Genomic DNA, 24009 nt, shown 5'->3' with positions numbered 1-24009 from the left:
TTATTGATGGGTACATTCTGGATGTTTTACTTTCTTTTTTCCCCAATATTTTTTTGATAACTTTGGAATGTAGGTATCAAGACTTAACTTGTACTCAAAAAAAGGAATATTAAAAGCTGCATAAATGGAGAGGGAAGACCATTACATGAGGTCTTCACAGTGAATCCTGATGCATGCAACCTCTACAAAAGCTGGCCATCCTTTCCACCTCTAAGGGGGTCTGTTGGCCGATTTTGGGACGTAGTGGGACAATACTTTGCATAAAAGGTTATACTGTGCCTTTTCCTTCTATATTCTTGTTGCTTTCATGGAAATATTTAAAAGGAAACCTTACAAAATAATCTGGCTTCTGAAGTTATCTGCATGATTCAAGATGCCTCTTTGCCTGCTTCAGGAAAGCAACACACTATGCAGGTGTGACAGCTACTCATCAGGAGGCCTTACAAGGTCTGTCCCAATTTGCTAACAGAAACTTAGAAGATTCTGCAAGTGATTTACTGCAAGCGTTTTGCAGCACCTGAAACTGCTTTGCATGACGACTTAATTGTATGCCACAGAAATTCCTTCCACCTCACTTCTGCAACACAGCAAAGTCATTACAAAAATTTTGGATGTTTTTGAGGTTAAATTACATTGATTAAAGACGTTTCACTGAATTTGAAGGGGAGCAGTAACTACTATTGATCACCTCATTATATGTAGCTAGTCTAGAAACCAATGCAAAGAAGATGCATGATTTGATGGGAATGTAAAGTGACATAATTTCAGAGTGATATAAGTAGCAGCAGATTTATGCTTCCCATTCAGCAACATCTATTGCTCAGTTACAAAAGCTTCAAGATGATCAGATTTTCAAAATGGACCAGAAAGACCTTTATATCTACTGAACACACAGAGGACTTCCTGCCCAGGTAGTGAGTTACGAACAACCACCTCTGCTAAGCAATCCTCTGTAGTTTGTGTATTGACCACACAATCATACCAATGTTTCCTTCAGCAAAGAGTTGGGCTCAGTGGCCTCTCAAGCAAACCTCTTGTAAGGGCACCACCATCTTTCTGAGCTACGGTAAAAGGACTTGCATTTAACGGTCCGTCCTGAGCTATTCCAAGGTTAGCTCTCCGTGTGAGTCTTGATGAAATACATCTCCTTCACAGACACAGGAAAAGATATCAGAGCAATGTGGTACAAGGATATAAAAAACATATCAGGAAAAACTATAATTTGTATATCAATCCATTAACATGTTCTCACTCACATTATTAGCTTTTTTGGTCTATTCCTTTTCAGTATGTGAACACTTTGTTCATTTAGCTTTCAGATTGTGCGTTTCCTAACGCTCCTACAAAAATACATTTTCTCATGAAACACATACATGTAGAACGTGCAACCTTTCCCTCATAAGCTCCTGTTTTTGTCTGGTGCACAAAAAGAAGATACATGCGAGGCCAAGCAGCAGAACAAAACATCTCCAGCACCGTAATTGCTCTTCCTTCTGACCCTGGCAAGAACTTGATTTGGCTGCCTCAGTCTTGAAGCTGTTTGCTTTTGCTTCTGATAGGAGTGGGTGACGGTAACAGCCATCCATGAAGAACAAAGGTATCAGTTCTTGCCTGCTTCTCACTTTCTTCTAATCAAATATTAATTGGGTGCAGCCACTTCACTACTCACTGACAATATTTAGCAGAAATGAAAAAAAGTTAATCTTTCATGCTTTCAGGAAAGAAATAATAAAGACTGATTTCCTTGCGTGAAAGCTTGCAGGCAAAATAACAGTAATAATAATAGCAATTATAATTATTATTTACAGACACTACATAACTCGGATTTACCTGGGTAAGTTCATTTTATCATGTAATAAATTAAAAGACTGAATTGCATTATGCATACAGAAAATTCTGGAGCAAAAATATCAGATCCTGCATAGTTTAGAGTTAATAATCCTACTCTTTACTGATGAAGTCCAGAGAAGGAGCATGTTTGTGTCTGGAACACGCATTGCTCTGTCCTATGTCCTTATACTTGCCCTGCAATGAAAGTTAGCCTTTGGTTTGAACATAATTTATCCTCTGTAAAACAGGAAAAAAAACCCTCCTAGTTTTAATGAGACATACTAAAGCTTTGAAACTCTCAGTAATCTTAATTTTAGAATGTTTTTGTTTTACCATTCCCAGAGTTTGAGACTCAAATAGGTCATTTAAAAATCTACCTGGAAATTCAGTGTCAGAAAAAGTCTTTTTTCAAAGCTAAAGCCACGAAAGGAAAAATTTCCTGACAAATCAAACCCAGGAACCAATTTCAACATAACCATGTTCATGACTCATATTTCATCTTCATAAACTTTAAAATGATGCACTCTGCAGTCATGAAAACTCGTGAACAGCAATTTGAAACTGAAATATTTGCTGGAAGTGGATTTCAAAGAAAGACTTAGTTCCAAGACTTTAAATTCTTTCAGTTGTCAGTCATTCAGGCACAAGCAGCGATACAACTCATTTGGGAAACAAGACTCTGATTTCTTCAAATGAACTTCATGCACCTTTCTACAAAGGAATGGAACATTAGACCTTCTCATCCATCACACCCAATAGGGCTGGCAGGTAAATGCTCCAATTCATATCCTAAACTATACTCCAAACAAGGTAGATTCTTGATCGAGCTTGCCAAGACCTATTCCTTTAACTTAAAAATGTTCTCTTGGTTCCCTTTAGAAATTTAAACAACACTCAGTATAATTGAATATATTTTCTTCTGCCTATTGACCTTACATTCCCCTTATCAAGATAATAGCATTTCCTTAGAAGTTGCTTCAGGCATTTCTGCAAGGTCAAAAAGACACAATGCACAGATCAGGATAAACCTACTTTGAATTACTGCATCTGTTCATGCTCCAGTGGCTCTGCAACCCTGATGGCAACAAATCAAGACTAGTATGTTGAGAGAATAGCACTCGACTTCTTCGAAAACACAAAAAGGAGCTATGGTCAGAAAGAGCCCTGACATGCTGTTAAACGTTACCGTCCTACCTGAGCTACTACACTGCCAACACACGTAACGAAGACGAGTCACACAGGTATGGAGGAAGCAGACGGAACCACATCATGACAACTACACATCCACATTTGCCGAGAAACGCCTCAATCATTGCACAATGTTACCTTTTTGGCAGCACGAACTGCACATTCCAGGGACAACCTCTTGCCTTGCCAATAGGTCTTGAAGAACTGAAAATGGTCGTTTCTCTTCTGAAGTCCTTTGCTTATGGAGGGGTTTTAGAAGCTTCAGCTGGTGCCAAAATAAGTTATGCTCAAGGAGAACTCCAGCTAATATTGCAGAGCTTTTGGAAAGAGGTACCTGAAAACCACGGCAGACTGGACTTCGTGTCTTAAATAACTTCTGTCACTTATGTGCCACTAAGAGTCAGTTACCAGTCCCTTTCTTTTGTTGAAATTACAGCCTTATTAATTTTATAGTATTAGATAAAGGAGCATGTATGCTCTGGAAGGGCACCTAACCTCAGATTGCAGCTCAACCTTTGTCTCTGCATAGCCGAGTTGAAATCAGCGGTTATTAAGGAAGCATATGGTAAAGCTGGGATACTGCTGTGAATAATGAAGCATATAAAGTGTTTTGATAAACCAAAGGAATCTAAATGGCCCTCAAAGAGAAAAGAGAGAAAGCATTAGGGCTTGTCTTCTTTTCCAAAATCTTCCATTAGTACCCTCACAGAGTCCTGTTTTTTATCTCTCAGACTCAACATTCCATTTAAGAAAATGAAGAACATGATCCTGCCATCTCTTCAAAGATTTAACTTTATGGTAGAAAGATTATATTGTTGTTATTTGCCATTAAAGATAATCATTCTGGTGTAGTTTTCTTTTGCTAGCGTTTGTGTTATTTTATTAACATCTCCATAATACCAGTTAGCACTATAAAAGGAATTCCAATTTTTAATGTGATTATTAGTCTTGATTTCCGTCCTCAAAGCAGAAATGTTTTCAAAAGAGCCCAGGGAGGAGGCAGGAATACAACTCAGACACCGCAGTCAATTGTTACCTCCGAGCACATACACTTAGATTGCTTTTCTTTGATGCTGCTGCCAATTTTATTCACAAGCGTATAAAAAAAAAGGTCACGACATTTAGAATTATAGTACTCTGGAAATTAAATGTTCCTTTACATTTTTAATTTCTGAAAGTAATTTATTATGGAATAATATTTAAAGATGATTGAATGAATGTGCAAAGATTAATGCAAACTGTCTTCAAATTGGAAGTTCAAAACCACATACATTTAACCTTGTTGTATAAGAGGCATAAAAAACTTTGTGGTAGCTCTATGAGCTGCATTTCCATTTTGCTGGAAGCATTTGTGCTGTAATTCTCCTTAGTATTTTTCCACTGACATGTCTGTATGAGGCATGAGGATTAGCTCTCTATCATTTCCTACTTGAAATTATGCTATATTTGAACAGATTTCACAAACCTGGCAACTAAACAGTGAGAAGAAACCGAGCCCCAGCTTTCCACACAATTCTTTTATATAGATTTTTACATGAGGAAATCAAACTACTGATTTTTATACCAATTCAGCAATATTAATGATACTATTGTACCATATGAGGAAAACAAAATAATTTTGGGTGAAGACCAGAGAAAACACTAAGATACCAAGTAACCAAAACGCTAGTCAGAAGCTCCAGACTGGGAGGTCTGAAGATGCTGAAGATGGGGTGAAGGGGAGATCACTGGAGAGCTGCCACGACCAGGCTTCAGGGGACAACCGCGCTCTGCCATGTGATTGCCCTGTACATCTCACCCTCGCCACCTCAGGGCTTATTTCTCCAAAGCCAGGTGACACTCACTACTTGCTGAGCAAATAAAGGGATCTTATGAAAGGCAGCACTACGGAAATTTTTCCTGTGGTCAGCAATTAGAATTCATAGATCTCCCATCAACCCGAGGAAAGCTGGGCTGGCTGCCAGCCTGTGAACAGCAGACACACACAATTCCACATCCCTCTTCAGGTGCTGCTAAAATTGCACCTGGGTAAAATTCGTACTCTTACATAGAATGTACTCATGTTTTCGCATGGAAACTTCTGGGAGATCTTTGTTAGAAGACTGACAAACTCTGAAATAGTCAGTTTGAGACTCCCATTACACTCAGTGGGCCAACTGGAGAGACGACGTCTGAAGCAAGGAGATAAGTTAAAGGAAGTCTTTAACTGGCATGTTACTGGAACATTCAAAGATCCAGAAGAAAAAATAAAGCAAGCTAGAAAGGCCCTTTGCTACTGATTATTTGATTCTCAATATCAAATCCTTTTGCAGGCATTTCAGCACATAACCCCAGAAAGAAACTGTGATAAAGCAAAATGTTATACTGCTATTATTTTCTCATATATATATATATGCACACACACAATCACTCCCATGCCTATACAAGCATTTTGCCCATAACACTGTAATCAGGCTCACGAGCAGTTTCTTTTTATACACTCAATGCAGGAGATAACTAGTGTTCTTCAGTGTTTGCAATGTTTCCATACCCACGTGGCAATGACTGCCCTTATTTCCCCAGTGGCTGTGCTGTTACAAGGGGACAGAGCACTTTCTTCATGCCACACTGAGGATGGCAGTTGAGGCATTTAATTTCCTTGTCAACAAGGCAATGGCAGGAGTACTGTTAGCTCAAGTTTGGCCTTTTGGAAAAGCCTTCAGGAAAGTTGCTCTGCAGATCACTCAATCCATTAAATTAATGTTTTGTTGACTGGAGTTAAAGTTTTGAGTCAAGCAAAACAAAAGCCTGGGTTTCAGAATACATCTACCCTGTCAAATTACATTTATCAAGATAAGGGTTATTAGAATCTTTTTTCTTGTGTGAATGAAATTGTAAGCTTAAAACGTCACTGAAGATTTATTGATCTGATACTCTTTCTGATAAGGGCAAAGAGGGCATGCAGGGAGCAGCTTATGAGAAGAAAAGTATATGTTTGTGCCCAACTACAAGAAACAGAAATATGAATAAGGCAATTTATCAGTGGGTATACTATAGCCAAAAGATTCAAGCCACATAAAGCAATATCACAGTTATATATTGATTTCAGAACCTTGCCATCTAAAATACTTCATCTAAGTTGGATAGCTACGCAGAAAAACGTCTGTGATTTGCGAAAAATGGAATAAACCTAAATTTTCAAAAACAAGGCTGGAGAATATACTTCTTGTTCTAGAGAGTAGACAGAGGCCTGATGTGAAAATCGGTGCCAGAGGCTGCGGCACGTGGAGCACCAGCAGCAGGATCTGCAGCGTTTTCAGCTTAAGCGACAGGGCCTGAACTAACCAGAGGACACGTCATTTAAACTTTTTTTTCCCCCATGTTTCTGTGCCTGTTACTGTTGGAACGTGTCCATGGTGGGGAGGAGCAAGAGCAAAGAGAGGTTCTCAAATATTTTGGGTCAAACAGACCATTGTCAAAGCTTTATCTTTTTCATGCTCCACGGGGTGCACGAGGCAAATAAACACATTTCACTGCTTAACACGACAGAGTAAACCCCGAGTAAGTCACTGCTTTGGCTTTATGAGCTACTAATAGAGGCAGGAGCCCAGCAGCTGTCGGTGAATTAACCCTCTTAGTGGTCCTTCCACGAGAGGAGAGACAACGCTGTACTTGAACGCAGGTTGGTATTCACTCTCACAGATGTTCTCACCAGCACATCTGCACTCGTGTCAAGAAATCACAGCCACAATCAACAACTCTTTTCCCTTCCAAAGGGCTTTCCCCATTACAGGGTGGAAACCCTTAGACACAACCTGGCTATGGCACGTGCCCTGCTGCTGCAGTTTTGCTTTTAGTCAGTCTCTTTTGCAAGAACGAATTCCCTTTGGATGAGATCATTCCGAGACAGCTTGTGCTTACTTCCTTGGAAAAGACCTGGGGGAGTGAATCAGCTTGCTGGGCTTACAGACCTAAACAGGGAACCCACCGAGAGCTGGCAGGGAAAATGGCCATTTGTGCTGAGACTCTAATGTTTGGTTTTACACAACAGCATTGGCAATGGGTTTGTTGTTGAAACAATTTTATATATGAATATAGATATATGCTTATTTGACGTCTAATGATAACAATAAAGATCAAAATGATCATTCAGATCCCATGTAACACAGATGCGACTTTAAATGACTTTTTGGTTAATGCACAGGCTACTGATTTTTTTTTTTTTTTTTTTTACTTATGAAGGAATGAACCATCAAGTAGTATTTTTTCTTTCTATTTTTTTTTATGATTCAATCTCTTTTCACTCAAAAGCGAGAATCCTTGGCCAGAACTCAGTTTTCCTATGAGACTATCAAGTTATTGTTAGTTTTGCAGCAGTTACGATGTTTGAAAGCACTACATGTTTAGAAAAGGATTAGTTGTACTGTAGCTTCTTCTCAAAAACTGTTACAGACAAAGTGTACTAGTTAAAAACAGTCTTTCTGACATTTTTCTGAGAACACAGCAGGAATCAATTAATCTGGTATAATTCCATTAACAGCTCAACTCACCAGTCTTCTCAGTCTTGTGTTTTGAACTTTCAGGTCCTGGAAGGCAGGGGCAGGGCCCTTCGCATCGAGCCGTGATGGTTTTGCCAGAAGTACACGCATGAAACTCCAACTTGCACTAGAATCATTAAAAAAGGCAAGAATACGTTTTGAATTAGGACAAGATATAAAAGCAGCAGCTGTGGCTTAAATGAGAAATTGCATTTAGCAGTAATGGCATTGGACAGACTGCAAAACTTCAGTCTCTTTTGAAAACGCCATTGTTTTTATTATTACAGATAACAATGATAATAGCTACTTCCTATGCAAAGTTTTGCATGACACTTTTAAACGTGCCTCATAAAGCATTATTATTCTTTGCTTAAATACATGGAATCTGCAGCACAGAAAGTTGAAACAATTTCTCCCAGGTCACCGAAGAGATCAGTGGCAAAGTTGGGAAGAAAATAGAAACCTCCAGAATCCCCTGTGTTTCCTGTGCTGCATTACCATGTTTCAGGTGTGAAATCATACCATCTATCACCTGATCACCTGGCATCTATCATCTACCACTACTAATTTATTAGTTGGGTCTTCTGAGGAGCTAGGAGCTCTCAACTTCCACTGCAAGCAATGGGCTGGGTCTGAATAACATCCACGAAGAGACACTAATCCTCACCATAGTGAGAAGTGAAAGAAATCAGCTCATCATCTGATGAGACTGATCCTTCAACACCAGGTGAGCTTCTCTCAACAAGGAGGAAATTTTAAATGACTAATAACTATAAATTGCCTTAACAGTTAACAGCCCCATCCCTAAAAAGAGCCATCCATCGTGCAATCAACTCCAGAAATACAACAAAACTGTAAAACTGAGGAGTGAAGATTAAACTTTGAGCAGTATAGTTCCCTATATCTGCATGTGTATTGTCACTTGCTCCTTTCCCTCTCCTAAAACCTCAGCAGATGGGATTTACAGCACTTCTTGACAGTCACCACGTTTAAGCCATTTAGGACAGCAGGACATGTGCAGTATGGGATGAATGAGAAAACTCAGAAGAATTAATATTGCAAAAGCGTGCTAGTTAAAAAGCCCTGATTTATAACATACTGACTATTCACAGCCTTGGCTGTTTGCATTCTATGTATTTCAGTGCTGACTCTCCTCCAAGAGCTCTGTCTGTGTAGCTGTCCTCTCTGCAGCACTGCCCCGAGGATGTTTTCCCCAGCCTGCGCCCAGCAGCGTGGTTGCTGGAGACTGGACTAACGTACTAATAAAACGGAGTAAAAGAAAACAGCACGCAGAAGCAGGAACAAAAACGTGCAAGGAATTCTCTTTGGCTCGATACCTAATGAGCTAAATTCAAGCCCGTTTTTTGTCTTCAAGCACTGATTTTACCAGCTCAGAATCTGAGGACACTTAATGCACGGGGGAGCACTGCCTGCAGCGCTGAGGCTGGCGCTCCTCCCTGCAGACACTGCCTCCTGCCAGGGGAAATTGGAAACGTTGGGCTGTAAAATCCTTTTGGTAAGTCTGAGTTTTATCATAGATTAATTCTTTTTCATTTAAAAGTAGGCCAGCTTGCTTGCACAGTGAGTTTTGAAACGTGCAGCTTTTCTGAAGGCCAAAGGATGCACAGCAGAAGACCATGGCGTTACTCAGTGAGGACACAGTGGGCCACTGGAGCTCGTCTAGCAACAGCCTCTGACAAAAATCACAGCATCATCTTCTGTTATTCTGGTACGGCAGCAGCGAAGAGAACAGAACGGGATGTTGCTACAAGATAAATGACTCCTGCTTGGAGAGTACTGCAAATGTGTTGGCTTTGCCTCTGTGTGTTTTTTGTTAAAAGGGCTCATCTCTGCCCAGGCTTTAATCTACCAACAGGAGACCATTATCCTGTGGCTACATCCTATTCTGTTGTCATTATCTCCTGGCCATTCAGAACCTCAATGCACCCTGGTGGTCGCATGCTCTGCAGGAAGGCCAGGTTGGATGAGGCTTTGAGCAACCTGGTGTAGTGGAAGGTGCCTCTGCTCATGGCAGGGGGGTTGGAACCCGGTGATCTTTGAGGTCCCTTCCAACCCAAACCATTCTATGATTCTATGTTCTGCCCTCCCCAGTTAGAAAAGGCATGGTCACACACAAACATGTGCAAGCTTAGCTGGTGCTTTACACTAATTTCTTGCAAGACCGATGAGAATATAATCACTTATTTTTTATCTGTTTGCTCCACAAATACACTTTGTACAGGACACGAACCCCACAGAAAGCATGTCAGTAGGAGAGGAGAACAGGAGAAAGGAGAAAGAACGCTCTCTGAGCGCACAATCCTGAAGGCAACGACTCTTTCTGCAGCCTATTCTGATAGTCAATATGTTATTGAGAACACAAGCATAAATCACCTTCCTGCAGCTGGAGCTGATCATTTAATCCCTTACAGAACATCAATTAGTTACATATTTTATTATGCATAATAAATGTAAATTATGTATCTAAGCATTAGCAATTATACTTCAAATGCCACCTTTAAGATGGTAAGACCTATTTCAAGCCTGTTGTTATGTTAAGAAAGAGCGAGCTTTACACTTGGCAACAGCAAGGCAAGTTTTTCCTTCGCTTTCCTTACAATTGCTAAGAATGACAACCAAAAAGCTCAAAATAAACCAAAAATTAAACTGCTTAAAGAGGGTTGTCTCTATGATCTGAGCACGCAAAGCAAGGAGAAGAGCTAAATTTGAAGATCACAATGGTGCAGTCACAATTGAGTAAATTTACTCATAGGATTAACCACATTATATTCCCACCCTACTAGTTTGGGACGTTGGTTTGTATACATATTCACAGAAGTGAGGAGGTAGCTCGGTGTTGGGAAGTAAGATGAAAGAACTCCATCATTCTAAATATTAAACTGGGATAATACTGATTACTTTTCAGCACCTAATCACTGTATGTAACAGTTTTTCCCTTCCCTAAAGAAAAACATGGAGATCTCATACTTTCCATGTGATGGTGTGCTTACTTGCTATAATAACCTACATGAGTAGCTCAACTTTGGATTTAAAGACATTGCTTAAGCCAAACTAAGTGATATTCAGAGGCAAAGTGGCCACAGAAGATGTCTTGTGGAGCAATAACGAAGTTTTCAGACTACTTTGCCACTGCATCTACAGTCTGGAAGGAGCCTGCTGGCTTTCCCCAGACCATGGCCACTGCATTTTTATTTTTTGTGGAGAAAACCCAAATGCCCTCTTTCCTTTTACCACCCTCCATCTCACATGAAAATAAAAAGATGCAGGGTACAGAACGTGTTTCTCTGCTACCTCCCTGGTGTTTGAACTGCATTTGTTTACTACGAACCCCAAGGCCCACATAAACATCTCTAAACTATTTTACTGCAAATGGAAAAGCAGCTCCGTTATTTGTTGCTAAATGTATATGGAGATCAATAAAATATATGAGGGGAGAAACGGTTGAACATATTCATGGAAAATTCATAAATTAATTTATTCAACTAAGATGTGGGAAATTATTGCAGAGTGTGTTTTGGCTAAAGTGTTCTCCTGAGAATCCAGTACTCGTATAATGATTCCCTCTTTATTGTCAGTGAATCTACAGCAATGTGTTTTGCATAAGCGCTCACATTTGAGGGAGAAAGAAAATAGCTACATAAAATTTATTCCCAGCTATTTTATTCTTTTCTGTCAGTCTCCAGCCTGTAGTCCCTGCTAGAGGAGAATCTAGATATTTTTTTAATGATGTAATAAAACAGCATATCTCTGGCTTTATACTGGCTTTCAACTTTTGCCAGCCAGGTTTTGATCTAACCTCCACATAAGTCATATTTCCGAATAAGTTACTGTGATCTTTTACACAAGGGTGTATATTTGAGTGGGACAGCACCTGCAGAAGATGCTCCTTCCACCAGCAGATACCCAGCTGGTCCCTGTGGAGCTCAGGTGTTACTCCTCTGCCAGCACAGCAGAGCAGGCAGGAACCTCACGACAACACATGCCCCGACAGCAGAGATGGACTTTGTGCATACTGATGGTATTTGATGCGTTAACTACACGTGCTACACCCAGCTCCCTCAGTAATGATGTAGCTGTGTGATTCTTCACTGTGATTCTAATGACAATAGGTAGGGTAAACACTGCCAGACCCTAACCCTGACAGCACCTTTCAGTGGGAATGCAGATGCAACTGAGAATCTGTTCAGCAGAGGGGAGGCTCTCCGAGACCCTGATCTGGTCCTAATGCATGAAAATGGTAATACGAAATCTATAATTTAAGATTTATTTATGCTGACAAAGGAGAAAATGTCAGCTTCTAAACTTATGTTGCTCCTGTTGTCAATTGAAATGTGAACTAAAAATGAGAGCAGCCTATTTTTGTTGGTGGGAGCATGTAGGAATTAGCAGACAATATACATGATGAAGATAAACTACCATGAAGTGTCTATCTCAAAAGACTGAAAATTGGAATAGGAGGTTAAATTTTATAGTATACTAATTAAAATGTATGTTAAAAACCTGAATATTACATCTTACTAATAGCAGTAGCTCTAAAACTGTGTTAAACAGTACTCTCGCCTGGAAGACACTGCATCTTCTTCAGCACCCTGCAGCTTTTTACATTTCCACCGAGAATGATTTCAGTGCAGTGTTTGTTTTATGGTGCATCTTTTGCTCACTCACAATATGTCTCTTCTAAACTTCTGATACAAGTAACAAAAGCTCATTATTTTCTACCTTATCTTTTACTCAGTACCTGTCAACGGCAGAAGCTAAAACTTCCAGAAATTACAGCATATATATTTTTTAGTCCAGAGTTTCTTTATATCAGTAGTTCTTCACACCTATCTGTCTTAGCAGATAATTAGAATCCATTGGAATTCAGACACCCATTTGAAAGGGGTTGTTTGGTTACATGCTTTAGAACAGGCTTGCCAGTGCTTCCTTAGCTAGGATTCTTATCAGTATTTTCTTGATAAGCCTCTGTTTCTAGTTTTCATTAGGTGGAAAAAAAAAATTACTATATTTGGAACACTCTCAGACCAAGAGACTTTTTTTTTTAAAAAAACAAACAACTTGGCACAATAAAAAAAAGGTTCAGTATCTTTTCTTCATATCCCCAAAGAAACGTCATGTGGTGCACTCCCATTGCACCCTGTCGAATGTGCACGAGAAGGTTTTAAAGGAAATTCTGCAAACTTTTTAGGCTCTGTAAAACCTGAAATCCTGAAAACAACTGCCCCATTGTGCAGTTAGGAGACAGCAAAGTCAACCGTGTGAATTCAATGTTTGCAAAAAAGCAGATGCTAATGCAAAATCCTGACACGAGTCTCAAATTTTGGGCTGTGTGACAGGGTTGTGTGGTCTCTTAGCACTTCTCCTCCCTGCCACGCAGTTCTGCTGCCTCTTTGCTGCCCTGCAAACCAGAGCCTTGCCCTGGCCCTGCTCCAGGAGAGGGGATGCACTGGGACAGGGCAACAGAGCTCCACACCTCAGAGCGGGCACTGAAAACACAGACCAAGCTCTGTCGCCAGGCCTGACCATGTAGGTTGGCTTTATATCGACTAAAGTGGCTATTCTATGGCCAGATCAGCATTTTTGGTGGGTAGCACAGTCATCTCCCTTCTCTGGGCACATGCTTGCTGCTCCTTCTGTTTGAAGGGCAAGCTCCCTATAGTAGAGCCTCCTGCCCTGCACAGGATCTGCTCCTGGGTGGGACTGGTTTGTGTCATTGCAATAAAAATAAAGAGGAGGCTGGGGGGGAAAAAAAAAATAAAAAATAATTGTTTTCTATTAGAAGAGCTACCAGGCAAACATACAGCAGCTCTGCAATAAAAGCTGTATAAAGATAACTTAAAAACTTGGGAGTTCTAATTAGGAGCTCTGTTTTCCTCCTGAGAAAACTTAGTTGCTGCTGATATGAATAGGAGTTATGCATGCATACCAGTGGTGGAATAACTCTAATTAACACAAACAATCTATTGTGCAAATACATATTGAGCCATTTTTAAAACACGAACTAGCTGTAGGTTTGAAGCAGATGTTCCAGCTGATTGGCTCAGAAATTCCCATTTTTGCAAGAAATGACATGAAGGACCTTATCATATCTCAGGTAAACAACAAATATTTGAGAAAGGCTCTAATTGCACACTTAGCTGACAGGTTAATGGTTCATCATCTGCTAGAAAACGAGAACGGCTTCCAGGTGTGGGGTCAAGAAGAAAGAGACACAACTCCAAGGGACTGGCATGAAACAGGCTGAACAGATTTATGCAGCTGAAAGCAGCAACACCAAAAGGTCTCCTGCAGCCAAGCTCTGAGGACCACAAATTGCTCTATGCTCCACAGCTTTGCCCTCTGCAATCCTGCAGCTCTAATGAGGGAGAGCTGCAGGACTTTGCCTTCAGTGTAGAATTAACCCAGAGCAGAGGGAAAGCCCGAGACCCAGGAAATCTGTAAATATCACTCTAAGTCAGGAGGTCACATCATTAATATTGCCAGCTGCAGGCACTCCAAGCACATGGCTTAGGTCCCGACAATAAAGCTTGTTACATTTTAAAACCTTAAAATTGGCAACACTTTTTTTTTTTTTTTTTTACAATAAACTTTAAATTTTCCAGCCTCTTTTTTTTTTTTGCTAGGTCCCAGCCATATGCAATCAGCGTGTTACATGTTTTTGACCCTTACAGTGTAAGTTTAAGCAATTGTCTACCAACTCCACAGCAACTGGAAAGACAGAAGTTTCATCTTCCAGAAAGAGACAATCAGTTCCCAGCCTGGGCTGCAGAAAAGACTGAGCCAAGTTTCAGGAGGCAGCTACCATGCAATACAGGATGGCATTAATTGCCTATTTTGTGGCCCAGCACTATAATTAGAACTGTGCACACCTCTCTAAAAATAGGTTTCAACTTCTCAGCAGGAGAGAGTCTTTGTTTTCATCAGTTAAAAAATTATTTAAGAACACAGAGCCCGACTGCCTATATGAGGAGAGTTAGTAGAGGGTCAGCTCTGCTCCAAAGAGTAGCTCATTCCTCTTCCTTGCTTTCCAAGTCATACAAGAGATCCTCATACAAGAGTCTGTGACTGTGGGGTACAAGTCCTGCACACCACAGATGGGAGAAGAAAAGGGAGGAAAGGACCAGGGCAGAGCCATGAGGACAGGCAGACCAGCAGGGTGCTCGCAGGACAGCAGCTGGAAGCCCTCCCCAGTGGTGTGGAAACCCAGAGGAATAGCCCAGTTGAAGCTGTGACCGTGGAGCAAAGTTTCTGACCACGCTGCAATCAGACTATGGATTCCTAATGTTCTGCCATTAATTTGTTTCTAAAGGACTACTTGGTTGATCTTTCATATTTGTAATTGGACTCAGTGTAGCCAAAAGCTTTGCATTTCAATGTTACCCCGCTGGTTAAAACTACCCAGAGAACAAAGAACTATAGACTTAAAAAAAAAAAGAGAAAAAAGAGCCATTTCCCAAGCTGATTGATAGCTGAAGAGTTAGTAGGGCAACTGCTTGTAGGCATGTTGAACGTTTCAGTGTTTGAATGGCAGAGCTGCAAACCAAGGAAATGATCACAAACTCATCCGACTGCAAACTGCCCTTATGGACAGGGCAAAATCAGCTAATCTGGGGACTTCTAGACAGACCACTGAAAGACAAAATTCTATTTTAATACAAAACAAACTGCCCTGAAAAACAGCTGGAAATCAGGTCAATGCAAAGCAGGAACTTTTTAACAAGCGCAGTTAATTGCATCAGCTACATGATATGGCACAGAAGGTCACAGCACTGGCTACAGCAGGAAGAGGTACCATTCAAGGGACCATTTATTGATGCAATGTAACAACGAACACAAATGGTTGCCATTTTGTGAACAAACAAGAAAATGGTTCTAGGCACCAAACTCTAGCATGTCATATTGAAATTAAATTTGATTTTACAAGTAATTTAGATGCCAGTTTTGCAAACACCTATGTTAAGGTGTGTGTGGGACACATCTCAGCTGGTTTATCACCTTGCACGAAATTCAGGTGCTTATTGGAGCAGCAGGGGCCAAGCAGGGCTGGAGCTTGACAGAGAAGAGTCAATTCATAAGTGCAAACATCTGTGCAATGCTGTTTTCCACTTTTTCTTCACTGGCTGAAGAGACTAATACAAGTTAAGAGGCAAATGAAGACAAAGCACTTCTGTCACCATGAATGGCTGGGTCATAACGACACTCAACCCTCCTCCTGGAGATTTAACACAAAGTCCCAGCCTGTGTTAAATCTGCAAACTACCCTGTTCTCCTGTGGTTCTGCCTCCTGTTAGTTGTCACGCAACGACTACTACAAGGTAGGTATGTGCTTGCCTTCTCCCCAGCAGAGTCGTGTTCTTGGACTGAAATTTGGGCTTCAGCCTGATTTTGGTGGTTCTACAGATCATTTTTGAGTAGCAAGGTTATGCCCACCCCCTGGGCCATGCGAGCTGGTTCCTTGTGCACTGATGCAGGAGCTGAATGCCGAGGAGATGATGCAAAGTCACCCAGGGCAGGGACTTCCTGCCGCAGGTTGGCACTGGCTTGGGGAATCTCTGCAGGATGCTTGGTTGTGTGGCATAATCACCCACCATGCCTGCTATGAACTGTCTTTGGAGATGCTAATTCTCTAGTCAGGAATATTTGCAGAATCAGAATCCAAATGCAAATGCAGGCAGCAGTGCTTTTTTTAAGTAAAAAAAAAAAGTTTATCTTATAGCCTATACCCACATACAAAAGCATTTCCTGTTGCTAAATGTCTACTCCTTTCTCTTCCTGCAGGATTTGCACAATAGCTCAACTAATGACAACCATTTCTTAGCTGCACATGGGAGTTTTTGCTTTCCAGTACACTAGTTTGCCACATCCCAAGATGCGGACTTTAAAAATCACTTTCCTACTGAATTTGTTTTCTTTCATTTCTCTCTATATTATATTGGTTTTGTCTCTGTGAAATCATTCTCTATTCTAACTCTTCATAATCATGAGCTGAGAGTTCTTCAAAGTGGAAAGAAGCTACTTTTTTTTTGAATAAACCAAAGCCATCTAGGTTTAAAAGTAAAGAAAAATCACAGGAAAACAACTGAAGATTTGGAACGATCAATGCTGCTTGAAATGTACTTGCCATGTAATTGAGACACATTCTTGTTCTGTAGCCATTTACTGATCACACGAGAACAATCATTTGTCATTTTTACTTGCTTCAAATTACTAAAGGCAATTTAATTTCTCTCGTGGAGACGACACATCAGATAACGTGAACATAATCAAGAGGTAACGATCTGTGGCTCCACGCACATACAGATACTACAGTTACCAGCTAAACAGCTGCCTACATAGGGCACAGGGAAGGCAACACAAGACATTCAGATCCCCAAGCACAGGGTTTCCACCCAGGCAATGACATTTTAAACCAGAGCAACTTAGCTATGCCATGCAACTGTATCAACCTAGATTTCCTCAGTAGTTCTCATATCCATCTGGTTCATACCTGGGAAAAAAAACAGCATCTGGTGACCACCACAAAGGGCAGGAACCTTCCCGTCAGGCTTTTATGCAATTGGTACAATGACAACATCTTAGCATCTCAAAAATCTCTCAGCCAACACTCCTCATCAATTAATAACTGCATAGTCAAATGCCTTCTGCAGACCTGTAGCACGTAAGGAGCCTAAAGCAAGGCACTGGGTGTTGGCATTAGGTGAGGGTCCTCCATTTAGTACTGTATTTGCAGTTATTTTAAGGTGTCTGATGCATCTGACAGTATGTTATTAGAGACGAGATTCTCACCGCTATGGCTGTTCAGGCTGAGAACATCTCAGAAGTACAGTTTTAACTCTCTGGCATATGTATTTTTACACATGAAAGTTGAAGAAAAGTTGCTACTACACCTGCTTCACCTCTTGAAACAGTGGTGCCATCAGTGTTCAGCCATCAGTGATCAGTCTATTGCCATTTGTTCTCTGCTGCCTATTCCTTCTCCAGCAACCTTGCCACAAACACCAGAGTAACACTTAAACTAGCATATCATGCTCATAGTTTTATAAAATTACTCGGGAGGAGGAAGTTATCTGGAAACACCTCAGAGCCCACGTGGACAAATGTCTGAGGAGCTTCCAGAAGAGACCGACAGAAGAGAACAAGAGTCAGGCTAGGTGCTGTAATCTCTGCTTCTGAGCACATATATCCTAGCAACAGTTCCTTAACATTCACTGCATTTTTGTTTCTAGAATGAGTGAGAAATGGTGGTGGGGGAAAAAAGGATATAGATACACTGAAAGACCACCATGGCTTCTTCCACAACTCTGTGGTGCAGCTGAAGTGTATTCTTCCTTATGACCAAACTCAGGAGTTTACTTGGGCTACCAGTCATACGCCAAACATACAACCAAGTCCTGAAGTGCCTCTGTAAAAGTGGAAACGCGAGCTTTTGGTTTTCAAAAGGTGTGTCGTCCTCTTCTGACCAAGTGCTGTCTTTCCTTGTGAGATGTGAAGGTCAGTCTGTTCCAAAATAACACCACTAATAATAAATTCTATTGTTCTTTTCCCAAATAACACCACTAATAAATTCCAGAAGGTCTACCCTCTTCTCCAGAGTAGAGTTATCCCACTCCTTTCCCATCAAATCTACTAGATTAACTAGTTCACAATAGGTTTGCCCAGGTTTCACCAGCCATGCTGTGGCCCTAGCAGTGTTCATTCCTTGTTACTGATGTATGAAACGTACTGTATCAAGTAAACTTTCAGATATCAGAGTTTGCCTGTTGCTTATAGACAGAGCATATCTGAAGTGTAAGTATTAATACAAAATAAACAGCATTCTGCAGTACCACTGCTCTGGTTGCTTTGAGAATATCAACAAGGTGTAAGTGCTAAGAATGCCAACCTATCCTTTAATTGACTTCTCAGAATTTTTATTTCATGAAGAATAAATCAAAACAAAAGCCAAACTGAAAGCCCCAATGCTAAGAAGCGCTGAAACAAAACATTTGGCAGTTACTAGCAAAGAAGCTTCAGGAATGTATTTTGGAGCATAGCAACCAATGAAGAGTAAGCTGGCTTAAGCTTTGAAGTTAAAGCTTTCCAGCAATGCTTCTGATTTCTAAAGATGACAATAGAAACAATGAAAAATTAAAAAAAAAAAAAGAAAAAAGAAAAAAATCCCGAGGCCTAGTTCAATGCTCAGTGAATGGACTCACTGTGAAAGACACCCATACAAAGAAAGCAGAATTAGTCTGTTTGCTCAGAAATCAAGTAACCACAGCTAATCCTTTTGCAGTATTGTCCTGTTTCGGTCTTTAATAAATCTGCTTTAAATTAAAGATGTGCCCAAGCCAAGAAACACCTCCTTTGATGTTTTAAACGGCTCAAATAAGCTGTTTGCTTGTAAAAGCTCAAAATATGAATTCTGAAACTGGAAAAAAAAAAATAGTCATTTTCCTGTGCTAAGAGGCTGGCACCTCTCAGGAAAGGTCAGAGTGTTTAGGAGGACAACTTTTAAGCACCTTAAAGGCTGGTGCACCTTCTGCTCATGCATAAAGGGAAAAGATCCTGGAACACAAGTCTCTCACAAGCCAGTTACCAAAAAGCAGCTAATCCCCATGTTTTACAGCCCTTATACCACATTGGCTGTATACCCGAACAGGGAATTTTAAGTCTTAACTGAACGCAGGCATGGGGCTTGGAACAAGGGAACTAAATTAGTGCAAATGGCATTTTTATTTAAGCTTGTGTAATTAGCTGTGAGTTGGCATAATAAACTCTTAAGATTTTCTTGTTTCCTCTTCCTGTCAAGAACACAACTGTCAACACTTGAACTTTGGCAGGTGACTCACGATGTAAATAAGTTTTCTGCTATTTTGACTTTGGCTGCAGAAAGGAGGATTTTAAAAAGAATATTGACTTTACACAGAAAACCCAACGGGCAAGCCAAACCAACAACCAAAGTAATCGGGTTGTCCTTAGTGCAAAGGTAACTGTAGACAGAAGGGCGTATGTAATTGATGAGTTTTTAAGTTCTGATGATCACATGCCAATTTGTTTGATTTGGCAGTCACAGCTGTGATTCTAATCAAGTTAGAAAAGGAGCCTTGTGATTATCATCATCAAGGTTGGTAGCTCTCCCAAAAAGAACAAATACTGTATTTGCAATCCTTACTTATTGCTGAGTTCTCTTCAAGGGTGTTTTCTGGCTCAATGCAAAAGCGTTCATCGCATCAGGCAAATCATCAGCCAGCCACAGACAGCTCAAGATCAGAAGCTACTCAAACTTAGTTGTTTTATGCTTCGATCATCCCCTTCAATCGAAATTGTTGCAACTTTAGAAGGAGGCCTGGGAACTGCTCAGAATCTTCCATAAACTATCTAAATATGCAGAAGTCCGCAGACGTCACGGTTAACTGCAAGGAAGCGTCCTGTGACCCGTTCTACAGTCCTCCGAGTAACCCAACTGGCTGAACAAGGCTAGCGATGGGAGAAAGTCACATAGCCATAAGACACAGCAATTGCTCTTATCAAGATGTGACCATGGCATTTGCCTTCATTTCCACTCTTCCCTCTGCCTTTCTCAGCCACGTGACCTTGATCCTACAGAGCCTGAACCAGGCAGGTACACCTTTTCCCTTCCAAGTACACAGGCAGAAGATCTCCATCTCAAACATATTTTTTCAAAATAATTCAGTCCCATGGCCACCTGCCCTCTAGGTCCCACTGCAGTATGAATTGATGGACAGAAGCGAATATTACTGAAGTTGAGAATTTGCTTAAAACATTTTTAATTACAGCCACTGTAGAACAAATAAACACCTCCATTTAAGACAAGTTGAATTACAACTCATTCTGGTTCCTTGCAGTTTTCACTTGGAGCAGTATATATTATTTCCCTCCTTGCCACCTTCTGAATTCTCATTAACCTTTCTGTCAAGATTGCATTAAACATATCTTGTTAATTCACCATGTTCTTTGAGAAATCTGACACGGAGATGACAAATGCTTATCTAAAAAAATCCCTTCTGGTTTAATGAAGTGCATAACAAGAAACAAAATTTAGTTTACAACACAAGTTTGACTCCAGCTTTGCTACTTCAGTGAGTTCAACAGCAAGACTACAAAAATAGCTCGAGCATCTATCCTTAAGGGAGCAGAAGAAAAGGTCATGGACCCTGAAGAAATCTAAAAGCTTCAAGAACCTCCTCCAAAGTTGAAGCCTTTTTACTATTTTAGTATGATATTCTACAGCATGCATGCCTCCCAAATAAAAACCCTTTACAATTAATATACACTGCTCTCACTCTCACACTTACCATAGGTCAAGGTAATAAATTTTCAAGAAAGTTTATAACCTTGTGGGCATTTTGAGTGAGAAGTTGCTGCAATCTTGGTCCGAAACAAGGTAAGGCATGAACATTTATAATCAGGTAGGTTTTGTGAGAGAATACTGTACATTCTACAAGCATCGTGCAGCTAACAGAGCATTTGTTAATCCTCAAAAAAGACCCCAAAGCAGTTTGACTGGTATTGATGTACTGCATCTATCCTACTAAATATTTCTTGAAAAATATTAAGTAAGACAATTATGCAGTGAAATGACCATTTATATGGCTCCTTTCATCTACAACGGCATCCAAGTCCTATGTATTTATAAGAGTATAAACACGTACTACTGCTCAAGTGCAGCCAATTCTGCAGCAGGAGATATCAAACACACCGCACCAGCACACAATATAATGGGAGGGATGATATTTAAATCCAGAGGGATGACAACACCCAATTAACCAGATTAGAGTACTAGACATACACTGTAATACAGGGGGCTTTCAATCTTTTGTTTATTTTCCAGCTCCTAAAACTTAAGTCCACTGTAGCATGACTTGAAGACTCTGAAAATAGCGTGGCTTTTCTTACTTGCCTTTCTTGACCAAGCAAAGTGATTAATGGACCCCATGTCAGATGCCCACAGACCACCTGTCAGAACCCACTGTTTGCTTAAAAACCATACACCAACCAACACAGCAATCCTTCTACAGAAACTCACTGGTTCAGATTATAAAACTAGTTCTTAGTAAGTCTCACGCTTGTACCTGGAGATGCTATTTTCTTTTATTAACTTAGCTTGGCACTGAGTGGCACTAGATCTGATAATAAAAATAAATTCTGTTGTCTCTTAGCAAAAGGAATGGTTGGAAAAAAAATATTTCAAGCTGGAAAAGCCTATGAGCAACAAATTCTGTTAAAAAAACAGACACCTTCTAGCTGAATGCTACAGTTTTTTTAGAAAAGTAAAAGAATTTTTCTACTTATTTCTGCTCACAGTTGCACATATAAAGTACGTCAACTGGTAAAAATTCCTCAGTTTTTCTTCAGCTAACAAGCTAGCTTCAAATCCTACAAATTTAAATTCAGAAAACTGTAAGGTCGGGGCACATTTACTAATTCTTGGGTTTAATATATTCCCATTCTCCAGCTGGCCACTGTACAGATAAGGTTTGTGGCATATATCTTATTATTCTCCAATATAAATTAATCAAGAAGGAAAAACATTAGTAAAACATAGATGTTATTTCCCAAAGAACTCCAAGACTCCAGAAGTTTAAAAGTGTTTTCCTGCAGTGAGACGTACAGTGAGCTCACAAATGTCAGCAGACCCTTTGAACTGGAAAATGCCACCTATTCTACCTTCTGTGTAATATTACAAGACTGAGCAAAATAGAATACAAGAACATTCCTGCTGAAGTTTACCCCCGCAGAAGCCTAAATAAAACTGCAGTTTGAAGTTATATTTGCATGCTTCAAAAGTTCATGAAAAACATTTGGAGAACGCATTTACACTTTTGAAGAGGATTCAGCCCATCGGGCTAAGATTTCTTTTTTTTTCTTAAAATATAAATAGCTCAAGAATCAAAAGGTTTACCTAGAGAATAAATCAGTATTTTTCAAATAGTAACAAATAACCAGTTATATAACTTTGATACTTGGAACTGTTTTAATCAAGAGATTTATTTTTGTACCTTTTTGTGACTCCCTTTGAAAAAGCTACTCCACAGAATCACAACACAGCAAAGCTCTCATGTTTAATATCGTACATTTTGTTGACCAGTTACTTATTGGTTTATTGGTATGTGGACTTATTGCCCATTTACATGAATGTAACATTAGTTCCAAAAGCTGAGCTCAAAGGCAGTCGCAGCAGTTCATGCTGCTGTGATGCTCCAGACAAAACCTCCCTTTTCCCCCTTGGAGGTCTGAGGCATTTCTGCATGTCCTCAGAGCAACTCAGATATTACCCTTCTAAATGCCAATACATCACCCTTCCTGCAGACTATAATAATAATACTGTAAATTACTGCTGAAGCTTCTCTAAATTAGAAGTCAAAGATGATTGCTTTTTTGGAACCAGTTTCTAGAACATTTCAATATTAAGCCTTGAAACCATTTCTTGCAGTTGAAAAAGAGCTGCATGTGGTTTCCACCACAGTACCCAAGTATCCAGAGGTTGTCACCTTTGAAACGGACGGAATTGAGGCATCTTTGCCCAAATCCTGCTTTTACAACAGAAACTCCAAGCACAAAGCTAGTTCCTGCTCAGAGGAGAGGCTGGAAAATTGGGTCCTAGAGGCAAGAGTGGCTGCACATGCCTCAGACAGACACCACAACATCGCCTTTTCTCATCTGGATTTGGAAAGGGTCTAACTCCCTGCAGAATAATCAATGAGAGTGAGGTTAATCCAGCTGATGACTATTGCAGTTATTTTGCCACATAATTAATGCCCAGAGTGACTGATAACAGGTGTTTACAGGGTTGACACTCAAGCAGGATTTGATCTGCTCAACCTGCAGATGTTTAATTCCTTAGACACCAAGTTCTCAGGCTGGGAGAGAACACCACAGATACCTTTGAGATACCTTTGCCACACACTTTACAGACTAGTCCTCCTGGTCTAGCTACAGCTAACCTTTGAGCTGGTGCTGGAAGGACTGTCTTCAGCATTTGAAGGTTCAAATGTCATTTTAGCAGCAGTAATTTTCTCTTGAACATTACGGAGGTTGCGAGTATTGTGATGGGTGATAGAAGGATAAAGTGTGACTTATTTTATTTAGCTCACACAATCAATGGGATGTGTATATACATACATTGAAAAATTAATCGTATTAAAATGCTGAGAATAATGGAAATATTTTAATTGCCACTATTTGGGACACTGTCTGAAGAACTATAAGATGACAATGAAATGAAGAGTTGTGTTGATTTGGGGCTGTAGAGTTTGTCTCGTTTTGTAGCACCTGCTCCTTTCCCTGGACAGCACAGTCAGGGGGTCTGAGCCCTGGCTTCCATGGGGAGGCATCTGATAAAAACCAGTGAATATCATCCTTCATTCCTTGGGAAAGGCATTAGTCCCTTCTCATTCTGACCACAGGCCGACCAGCCAGGCGGATAAAGCCTCACTGCCCTTAAGCCTTC

At 40.3% G+C, this 24009-nt stretch overlaps 1 protein-coding gene across 1 annotated transcript in view; it reads right to left on the bottom strand.

Annotated features, from left to right (window-relative positions):
• SPOCK1 (SPARC (osteonectin), cwcv and kazal like domains proteoglycan 1) overlaps window positions 1–24009 on the bottom strand; it is a 314902-nt gene that overhangs the window by 53792 nt on the left and 237101 nt on the right. The window contains exon 5 of the mRNA XM_086621457.1: window positions 7548–7662. Within this exon, the coding sequence (XP_086477583.1) occupies window positions 7548–7662 (115 nt within the window). The remainder of the gene's footprint in view (window positions 1–7547; window positions 7663–24009) is intronic.

Source organism: Tauraco erythrolophus, chromosome 16 (assembly GCF_009769465.1).
Source record: "Tauraco erythrolophus isolate bTauEry1 chromosome 16, bTauEry1.pri, whole genome shotgun sequence".
NCBI lineage: Eukaryota > Metazoa > Chordata > Aves > Musophagiformes > Musophagidae > Tauraco > Tauraco erythrolophus.
The sequence above is the reverse complement of the archived record's forward strand: the minus strand, read 5'-3'. Positions and strand labels throughout refer to the sequence as shown.